Source organism: Haliaeetus albicilla, chromosome 9 (assembly GCF_947461875.1).
Source record: "Haliaeetus albicilla chromosome 9, bHalAlb1.1, whole genome shotgun sequence".
In the NCBI taxonomy this organism is placed as follows: domain Eukaryota; kingdom Metazoa; phylum Chordata; class Aves; order Accipitriformes; family Accipitridae; genus Haliaeetus; species Haliaeetus albicilla.
Genome location: NC_091491.1, coordinates 14,272,794 through 14,292,263, shown reverse-complemented (window position 1 = coordinate 14,292,263; position 19,470 = coordinate 14,272,794). Strand labels below are relative to the sequence as shown.

Genomic DNA, 19,470 nt, shown 5'->3' with positions numbered 1-19,470 from the left:
GGTCGCCTCACAAAGGACTAACTAATCCTTGTGAAGGGTCTTTATAGATGCCAGGCCTAGCTCTCAGTTGCAGTGCAGACCTATTTCTTCCCGGACCTGGGCAGGCATCTCAGCCACCCAAGCATCCAGCTTCACCTCCCCACCGCAGGCCAGCCGAGCCAAAGGGATCGACAGCTTTGGAGCGCGTCAGCCACGATACCTGCACACAGCAACCTTCACAGGAGTAATTAGAAAAATTAGCAGAAGCTCCATCACATGCTATGGAAGGTAGCCTCCAGGCCAGGGATACAAGCAGAGGATGCAGCGCTTCTGCCCAGCAATAACTGGTGCTGCCCTGGCAGCACAGCATGCCCTCTGCTTGTCCCCAGGGCATGGTTATGCTCCATCTAGGCAGGGACCCAGTTCCCCAGGTGAAGCAGGTCCCTCTGCTGCCCTGGTTCAACAGAGGAGCACAGAGCCTGTAACAAGTGGGGTCCCAGCTAGGGGAACCTGCTTGCAGGGGTCCCCCATCCCTGAATGTTTTGAAGGCACCACCCCTTACTGCTGGGAGCGGGACCAGTGGAAGTGCTCAGGTAGCCCAAAGGGATTATACTCCAGTCCCCAGGGCAGGATGGGACCCAGCGCCCATCGTAGCCCAGGAGGGGTAAACAGCTTTGCAGTTTAGCACCAGCTGCCCCCATACATTGCTTGTTCTTAAACAAAGCTCCCACAGGGTCCCCCATATCTTTGGCTTGCAGGGAGACCACAGCCCCTCCAGGCCAGTGTACCCAGTAAAGCACAGGGCACAACCACGATCTTTATCAACATTTTCACTTGTCCTTACAGGGCTCCGTGCTTTGTTTTCCCTGCGCACAGGGCAGTTTGCACAAGGAGCTCCAAACCAAATGCAGGGCATTGGGGATTTCTTTAAAGCATCATCTCCCAGCCACGCACAGCTGGGTAAGATGCTATCACCATCTCCCACAGCTCTTGACTGGCAGCACCAGGATACAGCCCCTGCCCAGCCAGTCCAACAGACTAGGACAGCTCATGGGAGAGCACCCATGAGAGCTTGGCAACCCAACCCTACTCTTTCAGCCCTCCTCCCAGCACTGCAGCCTAGTTCACACTTAACAGGAGCCAGGTTACAGACCAGGTGCTTATTCAGCATTGGCAGAGTCATTCACTTTGTTCCTACCGCCTGAAGCCAAGCATCTTCTGGCAGCAGCCAGAGACAGCCTAGATTAAAAGTCACCTGCAAGTCTTGCATCACTGACCATCCTGGCAAAAGCCAGCCAGGTTCTGGCAGCCAGCACACAGCTCAGGCAGCAGCAGCAAGGTTTCACAGCTGGTTTAGCTTCAGAAGTTCAGCTCGAGCAGTTTGTGTCCAAGGGCCATAAGCCTGGCAATGCAAATGGAGAAGTTTATGCAAGCCCACAGAAACGCTATCATCTGCAGTCCAGAGCGAGTCACCCCACCTGGCAGAAGGCAAGTCAGCTTTTCTTAGACAAAACTATCAGAGTAGACGTATTGCTTGCATGCGAGGCTCCTTCACACTACAAAGCCAATTTTGGTCAAGTATAGGACCACATAAGAGCAGTCAGCTCCCATCCTCCTTTCCCCACCCCTGGGCCCCTTACGCAGGTAGCACAGGACGGGGTTTAGTCTGTGCCAAATGCTGCCTGGAGCCTCCAGGCCACCCTGCTCAGACAAGGGCTTTCAGGGGTGCTAGGAGACACAGGCCAAGCTCTTGCAGAAAGACCCAGCTCCTTTCTTAGAGAGCAGCCTTACTCCCAACACCCAGTTTTTCCTAACAACTGACCATCTCCATGAACAGACTCCTCCTTTCAAGCCCAGCAAGAGTTCAAGGAGGCCTTGCTTCTGCCTCCCACAGCTACCCCATCAGGGCCTGACAAGCTGGGGCCACGTAACAGTGACAACTCCATCAGCCATCGCTGCCAACCCATACCTGGTGTGGAAGCAGAATTAAACTGTTTCAGACTAGGATAGTAATCCAATCAGTTTAATATATAGTCAACACATTGTAAATGCATCTGAATCCTACGTATTGCTATCAGCCATGGCCATCAAGCCCAGGAGACCACCCTTTTAGAAAGGCACAGAGAGGTAGGAGAGTTGGGGCATTTCCCCAGATTAGTTGCAAGTGAGAACATGCACATGGGACCTTCCTCCTGGAGACCCAAGATAGCCAGAAACTTGTGCTTTTTGAAAGGAATGCTAGTATGCTGGGACAAGTACAGGCACCTGGAGTAACAGCCAAGGCTTCCTGCTGACCAGTGAGTCAAGAAACTCTTGCTGGCTTGTCTGTACTAAAACAAAAAAGAGAAAAAGAAAAGGGGGGGACAGGACGGGACAGAAGAGCCTGGCTCTGTGTGTGTGAAGGGTATTTGGTGACGCAGGAGCAAGAAAGATGCATAAGGTTGTTTTTGCCCTTGGCCAGACACAAGGACTGTTATTTGCATTGCTTCGGACTCTGTTACCACCCCAGGGGTGAGTGAGAAGAAATGTGTCATCCTCCGGTATTGCCACCATGTTTTCCTGCACCAGCAGAGCAAGAGCAAAGCTCTGGAGCACACCAAGCATCTGGAGCGGGGATGATGGTGTCACCAAGCATTTGGCTCATCTTCTGTGGCAGCTGAAGTGGGAAGTGGCACCATGGTGGTCTCCTTATGGCACGGGAAGCATGGAGTCCTGCAGCTTTGCAGTAAGGCACCATTCACCAGGGTGGGCAGGTCCAGAGATGCTAATTCTCAAATTTTGCATAAGGGTTCTCTTCCTTGAACAGGCCTAGAAGAGAAGAGAGATTCATTCAGACAGCAGCTGCCATGCCAGTCACAGCCAGCAAGAAACCTATTTCTTGGTAACAACTCTTGTCATTTGTGCTTCATCCAGCCTCCTGTCCTGCAGTCTGTCTGAAAGACCTGCTCTTACTTGAGCTGTGCATGAAGTCAGCACTATTTCACTCTCCTCCTCTACACAAGAGGAGAGATCCATTAAGAAGATCAATCTGATAGCAAACTCCTCTCCCAGGCAGTCCATATAAAGTCCAGGTAAAGCAGCACAACTGATTTTCCAGAGCACCCCTTCTGCACACTCCTTCTGTTGGACTGGACTTGGAAGCAGAGAGCCCAGACCCAAATTAAATTAAAACTGTTCTTAGACTTGCTCCCCTGCTCCTACATCCACAAACTGGGAGACAGCAAGGCAGGGTATGGGGCTGACTCCTGGGATGGTGACAAGCCCCCATGCCACTCTGTTGGCTGCTTTCCCAGCCCTAGCCCAACACTTTTGAGGAGGAACAGCCAGAAAGGACAAGATCGCAAACTCTGCAGTCAGGCTGCAGCAAGACAGAGCCCTGGCATGGCAAGATGGTCCTGGAGCACACACAGCTCTTCCACAATCAGGTGCTTCACCCACCAAGACCTCCTTCAGGCACAACCTTGCCTGCTCTTCCTCCCCTAGAGAAGCCAGCCCAGCCAGAGGCCCCTGGATCTCCTGCCCAACCTGGACCTGCAGCGGGCAGCAGCTGCAGGCAGAGGAAGGGTCTCCAGCTTTCCCCACAGCACCCCCAAAGCCAGAGACCACCCCGCTTAGTGTGCATGAGCCCAACTGCTCCCTGCTCCACGGCCACCCTGCAAGAGCCCCCAGCAGCCCCAACGGGCAGGCAGGAGAGACCCCTCCACCAGCCCTGAGTGGCTGGCTGCTCCCCGCTTCCTTCCAGGCTGCTGTCCCCCTCAGGCAGGTCCCCACCTGCCCTAGGGCCATGGGACTCATCTGAAGGACAACCCAGCCAGCCCCAGGAGGGAGGCTGTGCACTCCCAGCACCAGGGGACTAAGCCACTTCCTAGGGAACCGCTGCCGGTACAGAGGACCAGCTCTGCAGTCAGGCTGGTGCCTGCTCTGTGCTCCTGCAGCTGTGGGCACCTGGGCTTCTGCCTGGCCCCCCACCCACTCACTGACCAAAGGGCTGCTGCCAGAGGGCTGTGCCTGAAGGGCAGCAGCATTACGGGTGGTGCTGTGTCTACCACCTTCTGCTTCTCCCCTCCAGTCAAGCCCCAGCAGCTTCTCCCACGTGGTGAGTTTGGAGGACACAGGTCCCAGGGAGTGTTAAACACTCCCTCATCCCTGCCCAAGAGAAGCGGCACTTGTGTGGAGTCACACACCATGATCCAAGCATCTCTCCGCTTGCTCCCAGAGGGCAAGAGAGCAATTCATTGAGACAGGAGAAGCAGAGACTATGTTTTCCCTGCTGGCCAGGTCTCCTCTGCAGCTGTAACCACAGCAAGGAGCAGAGTTACCGAGGCTGCTTGATCTAAAGCTTAGTTTGAGTGTCTCACATCACTGTACCATATTTTCTTCGGATTTCATCATGCCGTGATTTCATCTCTGCTCTTCTGCAAGAAGCAAAAACAGAAAAGCCACAAGTCAGTGACTGGAAATAAAAACGAAGCAAGAGGAGCTCCTTGTTTGTTTCCCAGCTTTGGGAGCTCCAGGCTGCCAGGTTTGCTCAGCCCCCCACCACCCACCTCCTGGAGACTCTGGGGACCACCAGAGCCCGCACACATCAGCAGCCCTTGGGAATTTGGACACACAACCCTGTTGTGATGCTGCATCCATGAGTCACCCCAGAAAGACATTGCTTGTGAGGTTTACATTTGAACTAGGTTTGAAGCAGCCAGTGACTGCATATGTTGAGCCCCACACACCCCCGGCATCACGTTTGACAGTACAGGCAGGAGCCAAACGTTCTGCAGCCTGAGGCAGTGTGGCTCTCTCACAGGGAAGCGGGGGCTGTGGGGCAACCTCACCTCTCCTCCTGCCGCACCCGCCTCTTCTCCCGCTCCCTGGCCGCTCTCTCGTCATCCTTGTCTAGCCTGACAGACAGAAAAGCCCGTTAGCAGCACTTGGCACTCAGTTCTGCAACTACACATCGTTGCATCTGAGTTACTCTGAGAAAACAGGGAACCCCTCCAATACTTGCTTTTTGCTCTTTTTCTTACAACGGCAGCAGCAGCAGCAGCAGACCCCCAACATGATAAGGATCACTCCTCCCACCACAGACATTGCAATGATCAGGGCTTCAAAGTTCACTAAAGGATTTGACAAAACACATTTAGCACACAAGTACATGGCTGCCTGGAATTACAATATTTACAAGCATACGGCTACTGTCACCAGCAGCTTCAGTCACTGGGCTGGAGACAGGCATAACAGCCCGGGAAAGCAAGGTGGACATAGTTATCTATAGGTATACCAAGCATTGGCACCAGCATGTACACACCAACAGAGTATATGTAGCTGCTAACTATAGCCCTCAGTTACTGGCTATGAAGAAAGGCAAGAACAAAACACACTCAGGTCAAACTCCTCTGGCAGAAACAGGAGCAAAGCTGTCTTAATCACTAATCCAGGTGAACAGTAACCCATCAAGGAAAAAAAACCTGGAGGCTTCAGTGCTGAGGAGCAACCCCTGACAGAGAGGCCACAGCTGGCACTGGAATTACTGCCCATAGAAGCCAGCCTCAGAAGTCATCTAAGATGAGATGACAGTGGACTGGAGGCACTTATGGGTGTCTGGAGTCCTTGGGAAAGAGACAAAGTGAGACAAGATCTGTTGGGATTTATCAGCTTGGGGCCAACAGCTGAAGGCAGAGGGCTGCTTCAATGCACCCCACCACCACGTCTCCCCAGGGCTTGGGGGTTCTGCTCACCCATGCACAGCACAGAACCTGCTGGGATGTGGTGGTGAAGCAGCAGCCTTGAGCCCTGGCCCTAGAGAGGCAGTCATCCTGCTCAGCTCCTGCAGCAATAGCAGTAGAGACACCAGCCAAAACAGACATATCTAGACATCACCTGAAATCCTTTGCAACAAAGAGGGGTGTCTTCCAAGTATGATTCAGACTGTTCAGAGGCATGGGCCTGTGGAAGTATTTGTTTAGGAGCCACTTCACACACAGCAGCCAAGTTACAGAAACCCTAGTGTGCCTGAGCCTGCTTAGAGCACTTCTGATCCCCTCTTCACCACACAGCTCAGACCGTGAGCCCAGTGGCAAGCCTGAGCACTGCACATGGTGCATTTCAGGGCATTTCAGAAGATGCCTGCCTGTCCCCTCACTGCAGGGGCTCAGCAGTAGCAGGCTTATTGAGGTGCTCCAGGCTGAGCTGACTCACCACTGAACTTGCTTTCAAAGCCTTCAGCTCCTGCTCCCAGTGGAGAGCTTCGTCACTGCCAACAACTGTGCCATCTGACTCTCAAATCATACTGCGTCCCTACCCAGGCTAGAGTGGCAAGCACCACGCGAGGAATGTGGTTCCAGATACCAACCGCAGAGAGCTGCCATGGCCTAGCAGGTCATCAGTGAGACCAGAAGTCAGCAAGCCACCAGCTTGCAGACACTTGTGTTTGTCACCACAGATGGGCACACACAGCCTCTCCAGCAGTCACCCAGCAGCAGGGAGGTCTGTAGGTCTATTTTCCCGGTAAGGCTTTGAGAAAGATGGCATTTGAGACCTGACTGTCCATGGCACTATCTTGCCTCAGAGCAATGTGAAGGTTTTGCTGGCTGCGCTGCAACAGACCCACGGAGTCATGTAGGGGAGAGCCAAAAAGCCAAGGATCAGAAGTCAGCCCTGTGGGGGAGAGACAAACCCAAACAGGCTCTTTAGCTCAAAAGGGAGTTTCTCCACCAGCACACGTCTGTATTGGTGCTTCTGAAACCTTGGCTTTCAGGGTGAGCCGGGGTTCAGATCACCCCTTCCCACAGAGAGAGGTCCATGGCAGAGCACCAGGCACTTCTCCACCTGATGGTAAAGGCTTAAGTCACACACCAAAAATGCAGACTCACTTAAAAGCTAATCTCCCACAGGACTAATCTCCTCTAAAGCAAGTTTTACAAGCAAAGGAATGCATTCTTTTATAATGAAACATTTTGTGAAGCTACTCACATAAAAACTAGTTATTTCAAGGTCTTACACAAGGTTCAGAAAAGCATAACATACTGCTCACAAAGAGGAGATTCTTCCTCCACAATGCATGGGAGCGGTTTTAGCCCCCTCGTAGGTACAGAAGAGAGATCAGCCTCAAGCACAATAGATGACAGGCGACCACAATTCAAATCCAAGCTTCCCATCAAGGGGAGAGGCAAGAGAAAACAAGCCCCAGCTTGCTTCCTAGCTGGCCCAGTGCCCAAAAGCTCCAAGCAGGAGCATGCACCAAGCTTGGTCTAAACAAGACACTAATTTCACAAGAAACCCACCAGGAAACAGAGCACCAAGGAGGAAAGGCAGCCAACAGTCAGCTGGCAGTCAGAAAAAGCTCCCAGAGGTGACCTGGTGGCAGGCAGCCAGCTGCAGCACAGCTTATGCAGGGCTAGTTTTGGAAGAGGGTATTTTCTCAGGTGGGTAAGAGCTGAGCAGGACCGCGGCACGCTCAGCACTAGAAGCCCATGCAGGTCTCTAGAGAAGTCACCTCGCTTCTGGTTCCAAGAGATCCCATGAGTTTTAAGAGCCCGCCTAGGACAGCAGCCACACCGCTAAATGTGAAGAGCCAAAAGCAGTGCAAGGAACAACGCATGGGGTGCAGAGGAGAGAGCTGCCAAAGAGTCAGACATTGGTGTGCACGCTTTGCACATCAAAGGGTTGGTGAAGGGTTGCACGGGCAGCTGCCTGCAGAGCGCCTTCGACTCTTGTTCCTAGGTGCTAGCCACGTTTGGAAGCCTCCATCACACCAAAACACGAGGAACGTATTTAGAGTAACTAAAGCCCCGCAGGTCCTTCTTGCCAGAAGGCAGGGACTGCTCACACTCTGCTTTCTCACCCACTCTTTGGGAAGTTTGCAGAACCCTGATTGACTTCAGCCTGTCATTGCTACGCCAGCAGTGAGAAAGGGAGGCAAGGGAAACCTCCCATTACCACTAGCACAAGCGGTAGTCAGTGCTGTTTAGCAGCAAGCACTAAAGGCAGTCATCGCTCAAGTGCGATCCACTTACCCCAGCAGACTCCCCAACGTGCAGAGCGGAGCTCACAGAGGTCAGCTGGGGGGAGGACTCTCCGGATGGGGTACTCCATGCACCTCCCGCTGCTGGCACACCACAGGCACTGGGACACAGGAACCAAGCAGCACAGAGTTACTGGTGTGTGGCAGTACTGCCAGTTAGCCACACTCCGCTTTGTTAGCCACAGCAATAGGGGTACCACCTCCTGCTCCCAAGAGCCAGGTACCACCCAGCAGCAACAGGACGCTCAGGAGTAAGAGTTGTGTTTGATCAGCATGGACTGCATCAGGCTTGCTTGCAGCAGGAGAGGCAGGCGAGGGGAGCGCAGATTTCTAGAGCAAGTAAAGGCTGAGAACCCTTCTCCTGGCTTGCATGGTGGTAGTAATCACCAAATCCTTTGTGTTTATTCTGTGCAACATTTTTGGGACAAGAAAAAAGCCTTTGAGGCAAGCCAATCAACACAGAACTGATGAGCAGGAGAGGTTTGTGTGTGCCCTTACTGGTCTTCCACAACCAGACTACTTGCAGCGGCTTTGCACCCTCCTCTCCTGGCAGCTTCAACCCCCAATACCAGCATTCGGTTGGGTTTGGTCAAACTGGTTCCGGCTACATCAGCTGTGAGATCTGACTCAAGTTCAAGTTTGCTGATACCAGAGATAAGGCAGCAGAGGTTGGCAGGACACAGGTACGCATCCCACATCCACCCAGTGCCGCGGTACACACAGACTGGTGGAGGGGCAGCTGGACCAGCCAGTCCAGCCCACTCCTTCACCATGTGCATCCCCCTGACAGCGTCTCCCATTTGCGAGGAGGAGCTCAGCAATTCCATTTCGACTGGAAAAGCATACAACAAAACCCAAGCAGTTTCTAGCAACCTCTTCCCAGAGCACCAAGGGGTGTTTGCCCTCTCACCGTCATGGGTGGGCGGCATTTGCAGCACGCTCAGGACAAGAACAGGGGAGCAGCCCCCCTTCCAGGAGGGAAACTGCTCTGTAACAGCCCCACAAAGCCCACGCAACGTTTTCAGGCATCACGAGAGGTTGGGAGTTTTACTGCTGCTACTTACGGTGACATTTTTCAGACACTCCTCACAGCTCCTGTTTGTATACTGGTGACAATCTACAGGAAGGAAAAAAAGACACCTCAATACTTTGAAGAGATTCTCAGTGGTTTAAAACTCTGGGTGCCTTGGAGCCTGCTCCTGCCCACTGCTTTGCTCGCTCCAGGAGGCAGTCACTCCTGTTGGACCAGCAGCAATGCAGCTTAATGCTGCTGCAAGAGCTACCAGCTGCAAAACACAGTGTCATGGTGGGAAGCCCAAATGCAAAGGGAAGTCATCTGCATTGCCCACGCTGACCCAAAGCCCCAAGCTGTGAGTTCCTCTCCCTGGGTCTTATTTCCCTAAAAGCCTGAGCATGTGCTGTGGCCAGCAGGCAGCAGGACAGGGGACCCCGCGGGGACAAGGACAAGCATTGGGCAGGTGGTGCAGTCCCATATCACCGGATGATGGAGCAGCTCAAGCAAACAAGCCCCAGACAAGGAAGTTACTACCAGGAAAAGCAGAAACAGAGGAGCACAAGGGGGGACATGCAGCTACAGTCCCTGTGGGAGCCTGTACCCTCCCACTGCACATGAAGACTGTACCCTGCCCCAGCCAATTCATCCAAACTCTCCTTCAGTAGGAAACGCTCCAGGTGACAGGAGCGGCACCGCAGCCAAAATCTGTGCCCATGTTCAGAACCTGTTTCCACCTCCGTTTGTCAGAGGAAGACCCCTGGTCTATAGACACAGCTGGCTCTCAGCACCAGTGTCACCATGGATGACAACAACCCCAGGGGATGGAGCTCAGCTGGGTGGGGAGGAATGGATCAGGTCTGAACACAGGACAAGGTGGCCCAGTCCAGCCACCTTTCTGGGCTTGTCTGCCGCTCCCAGCAATGCTGGCTCTTCAGGAAAGTCTTTCTACAGGATACTTGCCTGCCATTTCACTGGTATGCTCCCCCAGGTCCTCAGGAAGGATGGTTTGCCAGCCCTTGAGGATCAGCCATTTAAACCTCACCCCTGCCTAAAGAGTTTAAGCATCAGCCTGTTTGACTGTGGCTTTAAAAAAAAAAAAAACAACAACAAAAAAAACCAAACCACAAACCAATTTGCCTGACTACTCAGTAACTGGTGGCAGAAGGATCACTGCTTCACAGCACCTTAATCAGGAAAAAAAATCAGTCCCAGAGGTGCTCATTTTCCAAGCTCACAAGCGGCAAAACTGCATTTTCTCTCTCCAGCTGGCAGGAACCCTCAGCTGTGACCCACTGTCAACAGTCACATGCTCTGCGCAGACCTCCAAACAACTGGGCGATTTATTAACATAGCTCAGATAAGAGTGTTTACACACCACCAGGAGAGGCTGAGATTGCAGATTTTAAACACTTTAGGAAGCTGAGTCTTCCCCGTTTCTCCAACCGAGGCCGGAAAAGCATCACAGCATCTGTGCTGCCCAGAGACTGTTTGCTTACAAGGAGTCACGCAACAGCCCTCTCGCACCACAGGAGGCCATCGGTGGGCAAAAGGAGAGCCTGCGGTTTTAACTGGGCTTCCTACTGATGCTCTGCTTTCCCAGGGGTGTCCCCTCTCCTGGCACCCCCAGCTGGGGTTCATCCTCTTAGCTGTTAAGTCAAAGCAACCCTCTTACAGCTGTATGGGAATGGGCCATTTCCAGGACATTTGCAGCCCTTCAGGATTGGGGTTTTGTCTGAAAGTTCCATCTCATGGGACAAGCCCACTTGCATGGGACAGCACAGGAGGCACCACAGTCCTCAGGCACAGAGGTGGCAGAGCAGCTCTCGCTATGTCAGAAGCCTCCTGAACAACGCTTTTGCCACTTGGCTAAAAGAGAAGTGAAGTGAATGGCTTGAGGGGGGAAGGAAGACAGCAAAACAGATGCTGGTCCTCACTCTCCTCCCAACTGGAGCCACCATGCAGCCGTCAGAGGGCTAGTCATTACGCGGAGGACAGTTGCTCACTCCGAAGAGCAGGCAGACTTCTCGGGACACCCCTGAAGGTGGCTGTCCCCACCCTTTGCTAGAGCTTCTTCTCCACCTGGCACAGCACCCACAGGGCTATGCTCTGTTCTCCACCCACCAAGGAGAAGCAGCCGGCCACTCGCTGCTCCTCACCCTCACCCGGATCTGACAGCACCCATCTTCTTCCTGGTGTGAAGCTTTCAGCCTGAGGGTCCCCCAGCCCGTCTCCCCTGTCCTGAAGGAGGATCTCCTCCTCCAAAGGGCCATCAGTCGCCCAGTGAGTCCCCCCTAGCCAGGACTGGTACTCAACTCCCGCCTGAGACCCGGCCAAGCCGTTCACATCACCAAACACACAGTTACATTGTGGTGGCAGCTGAAAAAGTGGCAAGTAAAGCCTCTCTTCCAGCAGCCCACCTTCCAGACCCCAGAGGGAGGCACCAGTGCCCCATGCTGTGCAGGATCGCACCCTGCGGAGCTCCCACCGAGGACGGGACCTGCTTTCCCGGCTCCCACTGCCCATCCCCATCCTGAGTGGCCACAGGACCCTGACCAGTGGCCACGCCGCACCCAACCAGCGCACGCCTGGAGCGCAGCCCACGGGGTGCCAGCCCGCTTCGCCCACCAGCCGTCCCGCAAAAGCGGGGTCCAAAGTAACGGCAAAACCATGAGTTTTGGGTGCTCTGCGAGGAGCGCTTGCTGCCAGGATCCGCTCCCCATCCCCTCCGGCGCTGGGAGGGGAACACCCGACAGGGCCGGGACCGCAGGGCTCAGAGCCCCCCGCCCCGGCTCCCGGCGGGGGAGGGCGTCAGGGGACCGGACACCGGGGCACCCCCCCGCCGGGACCCCGCTTACCTCCCGGCACGTCCTGAGCGGCGGCGGGCAGCAGGGCCTGGGCCAGGAGCAGGGCCTGGGCCAGGAGCAGGGCCGGGGTCAGGGCGGCGCCGAGCCGGAGCAGCGGGGCCATGGCGGAGCCGGGCAGGCCGGGCGCCGCCGCCTATGTAGGGCCGAGCGGCGGAGGCGGGCCGGGGGTGGCCCCTCCGTCGGCGGCTACCGGTGGGGGAGGGGACCGGAGCGTACGGAGCCGGAGGAGAGCGAGCACCGGCTGCAGGAGAAGGAAAAGCCGTAGGGCAGAGGAGGGCCGGGGGGCGGGGGCTAGAGGGGGGTCCCGCCCGGTTCCACACCTCCCGGAGCTGCCGGTGCCCGCCGGGGCCGGGGGGGCGGACGGACGGACACCGCAGCCCCGGGCCCGGCCGCAGGAGGGGGCCAGACCCCCGCGGGAGGGAGGCTGCGGAGGCACCTGCCCTCCCCCTAAACCCGCCGGGTTTAGGTAATGCCAGCCCGAAACGGAGACCCCCTGCCCCCTGCGCCAACCGACCCCCCGGAGCCCCTTCCCTCACTGTTACAGCAGTCTTTATAGCATGGAAGTGCCTTAACTTTGTTAACAAATTTATTAGTTCATATGCGATGTGACGAGGTAGTGGAATTTTCCTGGAGACTCTGGTATTGTTCATGCTGAAGTAAAACAAATAAAGGACAGCCCGGCCCTGGAAAGAAGGACTTCGCTTTGTGGAAGCTCAGAGCTGTCCCTGAAGGATAATGGGTACCCCGGTCAACCACAATAACGCCAGCATCCCAGCCCTTCTGACACGTCTTTGAAACCCTCCCAGCATCGTCTGGCGTCACAGATCGGTAACTTGAGCAAGACCAACTCCAGGGATGCCGGGGTCAATAGAAAAGCGGCAAGAATGCTGCAGAAATCGAGTGGCTTCGCAAAGTTTGACCGTGATTAGCAATTGATAGCGTGGCTGTTAGTGATTAGTCAAGTCCTGTTGTATCTGACCATTTGAAGGCTATAAGAACCCCGTGTAAAACCACATTCGGGTGCCCTGATTTGGCTGGGACACCTCATGCCCATGAATAAGTATTTACCCTTGTAATTCTATGCTTTGCATCCCAGCCTCTCTCCTTGGTCGGCACGGGCCAGGCGTGAATGTTCATGGTGCCCAGGGTGTTGTGGTCTCCCACCTGGGCAAGGCAAGAAGCCTGCTGGCCTTAAGCCCACATGTTCAACATTAAAGCTGTGAGAAGCTGCATCGATATAAACAGGGATTTTCACATGGTGTAGGTCAAGAATACAGCTGAGTGCTTTCCTGTGCTGGAGCCAGAGCTCCACACCGCTTGATTCATGCCCAGCGATGCAGACAGCCAGAAAGAAATGGGTTTCCGACTGTCAGTTCGAGGAGGGTTGTGATGCTGCCTGCGTGGGGCTGCTCTGGGACCTGGTGTTACCCCAGATCCCTTGGCAACGGGGTAAGAGTATCACTACATGCACATGGGCTTCTTGGCAGCAGCAGGGCAGAACTGCTGTTCCTAGGAGTGCACCCATCCCGGCTTGCAACTCTGCACCCGGGTCCCCGTGGGTGCCGCAGGGTGCTGTATACCCACCAGCCGCTGCTCCCCTGCTCCACAGTGATGGCTGAAGCCACCGTCCCTTGAAGTTGGGTGGGCATTGGGCTCCAGTGTAAAGGCACGCTCATTCAGAACAAGACCAAGCTTTTTCAGGCAGACACATGGCTGCAAATCCCCAGAGGGCATCACACCCTGACACCATCAGCCTATCCCTAATCGTGCCCCCAAATGCACCTTGCCCCCCTCAAGGTGCAGGCAGGAGCAGGAAGCCTGGCACAGGCAGTGGGATGGGGAGACACAAGCTACCCCCGCGCCAGCACTGTGGCCAGGAGCACCCTCAGGATCCCATGGAGGGACTAAGCACCGCCCGTCTGTTTCTCTGTGGGAAAGCTGGCCGAGCTGCTCATGGCTGACTGTTTTTGGCTGTGGGGCGGGCGTGGGGCGGTGTGAAGGAGCCCGTGGGTGGGAAGCAGGAGGCAGCGCCGGAGATGCACTGCAGAGCTGAGTGTGGGTGCTGAGGGCAGAGCTCTGGCTTGGAGAATAACTGACTCCTCAGCGTGGAGGCAGCTCAGGGAGAAGGAAGAAAATGTATTTTGGATTGCCCTAAAATAAATAAAGACGACGACTAGTATTTTTCAGCAAAACAGAGAACGAAACCTGAAGAAAGTGATCCCATAGCTTGAGCAGGCAGCATTGCTGGCCACCCCTGCCACCATCAGCTTCATCGTGCTCTGCTCTGAAAGCTTTGCTCTCCCTGCCATGTTCCTGGTGTCCTTGAGAGCCAGATGGGCTGGCTGCTGGTGACAAAGCTCCTGCGGGCTGGGAGACTAAACAGCCGATAACGTTAAGTTGGCTGAACCTTGGGATGTGGGGGCTGAGCCACGGGAGAGGCATGACGCGTAGGAGGGAACAGGCCTCTCCATTTTGCCACCGCAGGCGAGCGCTCTGACGCCAGCAGTCGCCTCTTGCAGGTGGTTCAGATTTTGGCAGCTCCTCGGGAGAAAAACAGGGCTTTTTTCATCTAGTGGGGACTCAGGGGCTGTTGAAAAGTCATGAGACCTGGGGGTTTGTTCCTCTGAAAGCAGCTGTTGGTTGAGGCTGGGCAGGCACTGGCATCACTCCGGCATTAGCAGGCTCAGGGAAGTCTCCCTGAAGCCACCTCTGGGGGGGCTGGAGGCAGCTTTTTCACGATTGCTGAGCAATGCCCTGAGACCAGAGCCACTGCCGGCTGGCTTGGGCAGCAGGAGGAAGCATCTACCAAACCATTTCTGTTTGCAAAGTGCCTCGTTCGGCTCTTCTCCAGGTTCATTCACAAAGCAACACTTGGGCTACGGAGCATCCCGGTGGCATGGGCAGGGACCCAGAGTGAGCACCCGTGGGTGGGCACCCGGGCACCGAGAGCGGGCAACGTGCCAACGGGCAAGCCAGGGGAGACCAAAACGCTGCTTTAATCCCACCGGCCTTTCTGGTCCCTCTCCTTATTTGTCTCTGAAGGGTAATTTCAAACCCTTCAAGATGGCCTCAAGTGGTTTCCAAGGCGACAGTGCTAAAGTCATCACTGCCATGGAAACCCTCTCTTTGGCATAATATAAATATTTCCCTTGAAGGAGGCTGGATGAGTGGGCGATGTGCTATTTTCTAGCACTCCCTGGCTGCAACAGGACAATCTCCAGGAGATGGGGGGGTGCCGGGGAGAATAAAATTAGCTCGCCATGCCGGCCAGTGATGGAAAGAGGTGATTGCCAGTGTTTCAGTGCAAAACCTGGGCTTGTTTGTGTCAGCGGGGTCCAAATGAAAAAGATTTGCTCTGTAGGGAGGAAAAGAAAAAAAATGAGGGGGGAAAAAAAAGAGATTGAAAACAGTCACTTTTTCTCGTGCTTCTTCAAAGTTTTCCCTTTAGTCCCAACCCCATGTCCCCACTGGTCAGTGCAGGTAGGGGCAGTCCTGAGGCACCCTCAGTGCTGGGTGAAAGACAGCTGAGCCTGAGCCAGCTTTTCCTGGGAGCACGTGCGTGGCCGAGGTGCTTCATTTTCCTTTTAATTGCTTCCTTTCTGTCTCATCAACGCGCCAACACCTACACTTGAGCCAGGGGAGAAGTGCTGGCCCGCAGTCCCCAGCATCAGCGGTGAAGCAGGAACCCCTGAAACCCCCCACTATGCTGCAGCGTCCCCCAGACCGGGGCTGCCTGCAAAGGCGGTGGCTCTGCCATGGGCCCCAGCCCCTCGACCCCTCCAGCCCCCTGCCCGTCTGACTGCACTGTGCTCAGCATCGGGGCACATCTCCGAAGAGGGGCTGCTGGCATGCCTGGTGTCCAGCATGGCAGGGATGCCCTGGCGGACCCCTGTTCCCCCCGGCACGTGGCTGTCCCCAGTGCCACCCCACTGCCTACGGCTCTTGTCAGCCAGCGGCCGGGGAGGATTTCCGAGCTGCCGTGGGAGATCCTGGCATGGCAGAGTGGGTGTTTTCCTAAACAAAAACTGGGGCCGAGTGGAGCAGAGGTGCCAGCGGCACGATGGGAGCTGGGGATGAAGTGTCTGGAGAGCCTGTCTGTGCCCGGGCTGGCATGGAGGTGTAAACACTCCCTGTCCCTGAGCAGATGGCTCCTCTCACATTCACGCTCCAGGCAGATACCAAAGGGCTTTCCTAACAAATAAAACTCCCACCAAACGCAAGCACGTTCCGGGCCTGGAGCAGCGCTTCTCGCTTTCCTGGAAGAAGGGGATGCTGGGCTGGACCGCCCAGGCTATTATTAAATAGCTGTAGCAACCAGAGGATGGGGAGATATAGCACGCCTCCAGCTGGGGGTGAAGTCTCCCCCTCCGTGCTCTCGCCTGCTGATTGCTGCCCTTAGGCGGGGGCTGGGGATGGACAGCAGGTCCCGGTGGGTACAGCCCCCACCAGCCGGCCTGGCTGGAGGAGAAGGGCTCTCCCTCTGAACCCCCCCCAGCACCACCCCAGAAATTCTCCCAGGAAGGCCGAGAGCCGCTCTGAGGCCCATTTGCCCTCCCCGTCCCGGGAGGTACTGCCAAGGGTGTTGGGAGGCCAGCGGGGTCAGACCCTGGCACCTGCTTTTCTTTTTCTCCCTTTGGAAAAAAAACAAACAACCCAAACCCAGAGCAAAACAATTAAAATGTTCCAGCTGCTGCCTCGGAGGAGTGATCCCAGATAAAACCCCAAGGATCTGCCAGCTAAATATAGCCTGAGCCCCATAAATTAAACAAAAGCTTTTCGCTGGGCTCTCAGAAAGCCGGTTCCAGCAGCAGTTTTATCTATGTAAGGTATAACTCCAGCGGTATTTGTTATTATTAGCCATACCTCCCCCATGTCACCGACCTCCCCAACGCTGTTGTTTAGGAACATGAATTGTGCAGAGCCAGACTTCTCTCTCCCGGCAGCTCCTCTGCTGCGGCGCGATCACACCTCAGGCTGCTTTCCTGCCTTTTCATAAGAATCTACAAACCCATTTTTTTTCTTTTGGACAACTTGTGATTATTCGATATTTGCCCATCTCAGATGTCCCGTGTTTTCTAGGGCCACCCTCATTTAAGACCTGTCTTGGGCATCTGCTTAATTTTTATCCCTATCAGCTGTCCTAGGAGCTCTGAACCCTTAAATAAAATACAGTCTGTAATGCAAAGGTGTTGGAAAGCTCTTGCAGATACTGTGCAAGCCAACAGGCATATAGGTGCCTTCTTTTTTGCATCAAGGTTATTAACAGTATCTTACACTATTATATATATTACATTGTATATATATGACATTATATAGCCAATGACTTATGACTTTCTGGGAGTTTTCTTCCCCAACCCTTTAAAGAAGTTTCAGCATCCTGCTGCCTTGAGCGCACGTGAGCAGGAGCTATGCTGCTTGTGTTTCCGAGGATGAGTCTGCGCCGCTTTCTATCCAGTGCTTCCTCCCAGCGCACGGTGCTTGGTGTGATGAGTGCATCCGACGCCTGCTTTCCCATCCCAGATATTTAGGCTTTGTTGCTTTTTCTATGGGCTTTTGCAAAAGTATTTCACTTAGGGCACCCAGAGCTGCTCCATCCCAAAGCCGAGGGCTGGCCCGGGCAGCGTGCAGCACTGCTAAAATCCCGGCCCATTGCTCCATCCTAGTGCTGGGCTTTGATTTCATTTCTGCATTTGCTGGTAGGTCTATGGCTGAGTAATTCAGCCCACATCTCAGAAAGGTGTGAGAAGGGCTGGCAGCCCAGAAAATCCAAATCGCCTTTTCCAAGTGAAAGCACCATCTCCTCGCCGAGTTTTTCTCAGCCTCCCATCACTCCTGGCTCCCGGCAGCACGACCGGCTCTGCCGAAACCACCCAGCAAAATTCCTTCTTGCTGAGCTACAAGCGAGCAAGCCCCCACGGGTGCCAGCCTTTCTCTGAGGCCACCTGCTTGTCTCTTGTCGCCCGTGTCATCATGGATCCCCCTAGCTTTTTTGGTTCCCTGCAATGGTTTTTAGGCAGATAGCCCTTTCCTGGGCAGGGCGTGAGGAAGAGGAGGATGGAGCTGCCTCCTCTGGTTCCTTTTCAGGGGCTGGAGGCAGCCCAGGGACTCTGCACCAGCATGCCCTCCATCCCTTGGGAGCATCCCAGGGTGGGTGGGAAGAAGGACAAGGTTCCCCCTCCCACCGTCTCCCTGGGTTTGTACCTCTGTTTGTAAACATGCCTTTACCTGCCCCCTCGGCAGGGCACAAAAAAGCCCAAAACCCCAGGCTATTTTAAGTGAACTCAACCCCCTCCCCCCCCAAAAAAAAAAGAAGTCAACTCTGAGGCTGTCATGGCTATATTTAGTTGGAACTTTTCTGTCCAGGATTCAGACTCTATTTGGAAACCCTGTACCTTGGCATGCAGCCAAGCATCTCGGTTTTATACAGTAATCCCTCAGCATATGGCAAATATTTCTCATCTCCTGGTGGCTGCAGCACTGGCCCCAGCAGCCCAGCAGAGGAGGGTTTTAAGCTGAAACTGAGACAAGCTGGCTGCGGCTGTGGATTCACATCTCAGACCCAGAAGGTCTTTTAATAGAAATATCTTCTTGACGTAGCTTTAAAAAAAACACAAACCCTGGGAGCATCAGAGCTGTCCCCTGCCCCGGCCCCCAGTGCCTGGTGGGCATTTTCGGGGTGCAGACCTTGGGGTATCTCTACCAGCCACTGGCCTGGGGTGATGCCTGGGAGTGCAGTAATGGGGAGGAAGATGTGGGGCACCCCGAGCCATGCCCCCAGGCCTCCCCGGCTGGTTCAGCTGTCAAGGTGGGAAACAACTTCTGGCTTATTTTGTCCCTCTCTCCACTGAAAATGTCATGAAAATTCCCCTGTTTCACATGCTGGCAGTTCTGGGGTTGACACAACAATCGCCCAGAGCACGGTGTAGTTCCCAGTAACATGATGGTGTTTTGGTGCCAACAATTTTGTCCTGACAATCTGCAGGTGTCTGAGTGATGCCTGGGGAAGCAGCATCCTCACATGCCCTGGTCCTTTGGATGAAACAAGGCTCATGACAGCATCTCTCATGGAAACACAGAAAGTAACCGAAAGTAAAACTGCAGGTTCCCGAGTGCCACATGCATTTCCCTGCTCTGTGGCAGCTGTGAGATAGAGGGAAGCAGGAGCCAGCTGAAAAAAGGTGATCAAATGACTATTTATACAGCCCTTCCAAATATTTTAGACTCGTGACATGCATGATGATGTATAACAAAAATATCTGCTTCAAAACCTTCCAAGTTAAATCCCACATCCTTATTTTAATTCAGGAGTTCAAGGGATTTAAGGAAGTATATACTTAAAGCGATTCTTATCTCTCACAGCAAGGAGTGCTCCAGCCAGCGCTCAGGTACAACAGGGCAGGCTTTGGGGAGAGACCTACACCCCAGCACCATGACCCTGGGGAAGACGAGCCATGGCAGGGATGCTGTCTGGACCAGCTGTGGGAATGACACGAAGGGCATCTGCAGGGATGCGTGGGATCAATGCCTTTGAGGCGGTTTGATTCAGGGACCCCCCTGTCCCCACTGGCGGCCCTGTAAAGCCTGCCACAGGGAGT

At 54.6% G+C, this 19,470-nt stretch overlaps 1 protein-coding gene across 1 annotated transcript; it reads right to left on the bottom strand.

Moving 5' to 3' along the window:
* Positions 1–1,986: 1,986 nt before the first annotated feature.
* On the bottom strand, positions 1,987–12,155 carry PTTG1IP (PTTG1 interacting protein). The gene is made up of 7 exons (XM_069791714.1): positions 11,867–12,155; positions 9,061–9,113; positions 7,989–8,097; positions 4,982–5,090; positions 4,809–4,874; positions 4,348–4,394; positions 1,987–2,787 (listed from the first exon to the last, which is right to left on the bottom strand). Exons 1-7 carry the CDS (start codon positions 11,976–11,978, stop codon positions 2,744–2,746), a joined length of 540 nt encoding a protein of 179 aa, XP_069647815.1. The 5' UTR covers positions 11,979–12,155; the 3' UTR covers positions 1,987–2,743.
* Positions 12,156–19,470: the final 7,315 nt, after the last annotated feature.

Bases quoted from the DNA above. Each gene is read 5' to 3' on its own strand.
- PTTG1IP (XM_069791714.1), bottom strand. From the start codon at position 11,978: ATGGCCCCGCTGCTCCGGCTCGGCGCCGCCCTGACCCCGGCCCTGCTC. The intron at 9,114-11,866 runs GTAAGCGGGGTC...TCCTTCCTGTAG, and splicing joins CGCTCAGGACGTGCCGGGAG to ATTGTCACCAGTATACAAAC. The intron at 4,395-4,808 runs GTGAGGTTGCCC...TGCTTCTTGCAG, and splicing joins CGGGTGCGGCAGGAGGAGAG to AAGAGCAGAGATGAAATCAC.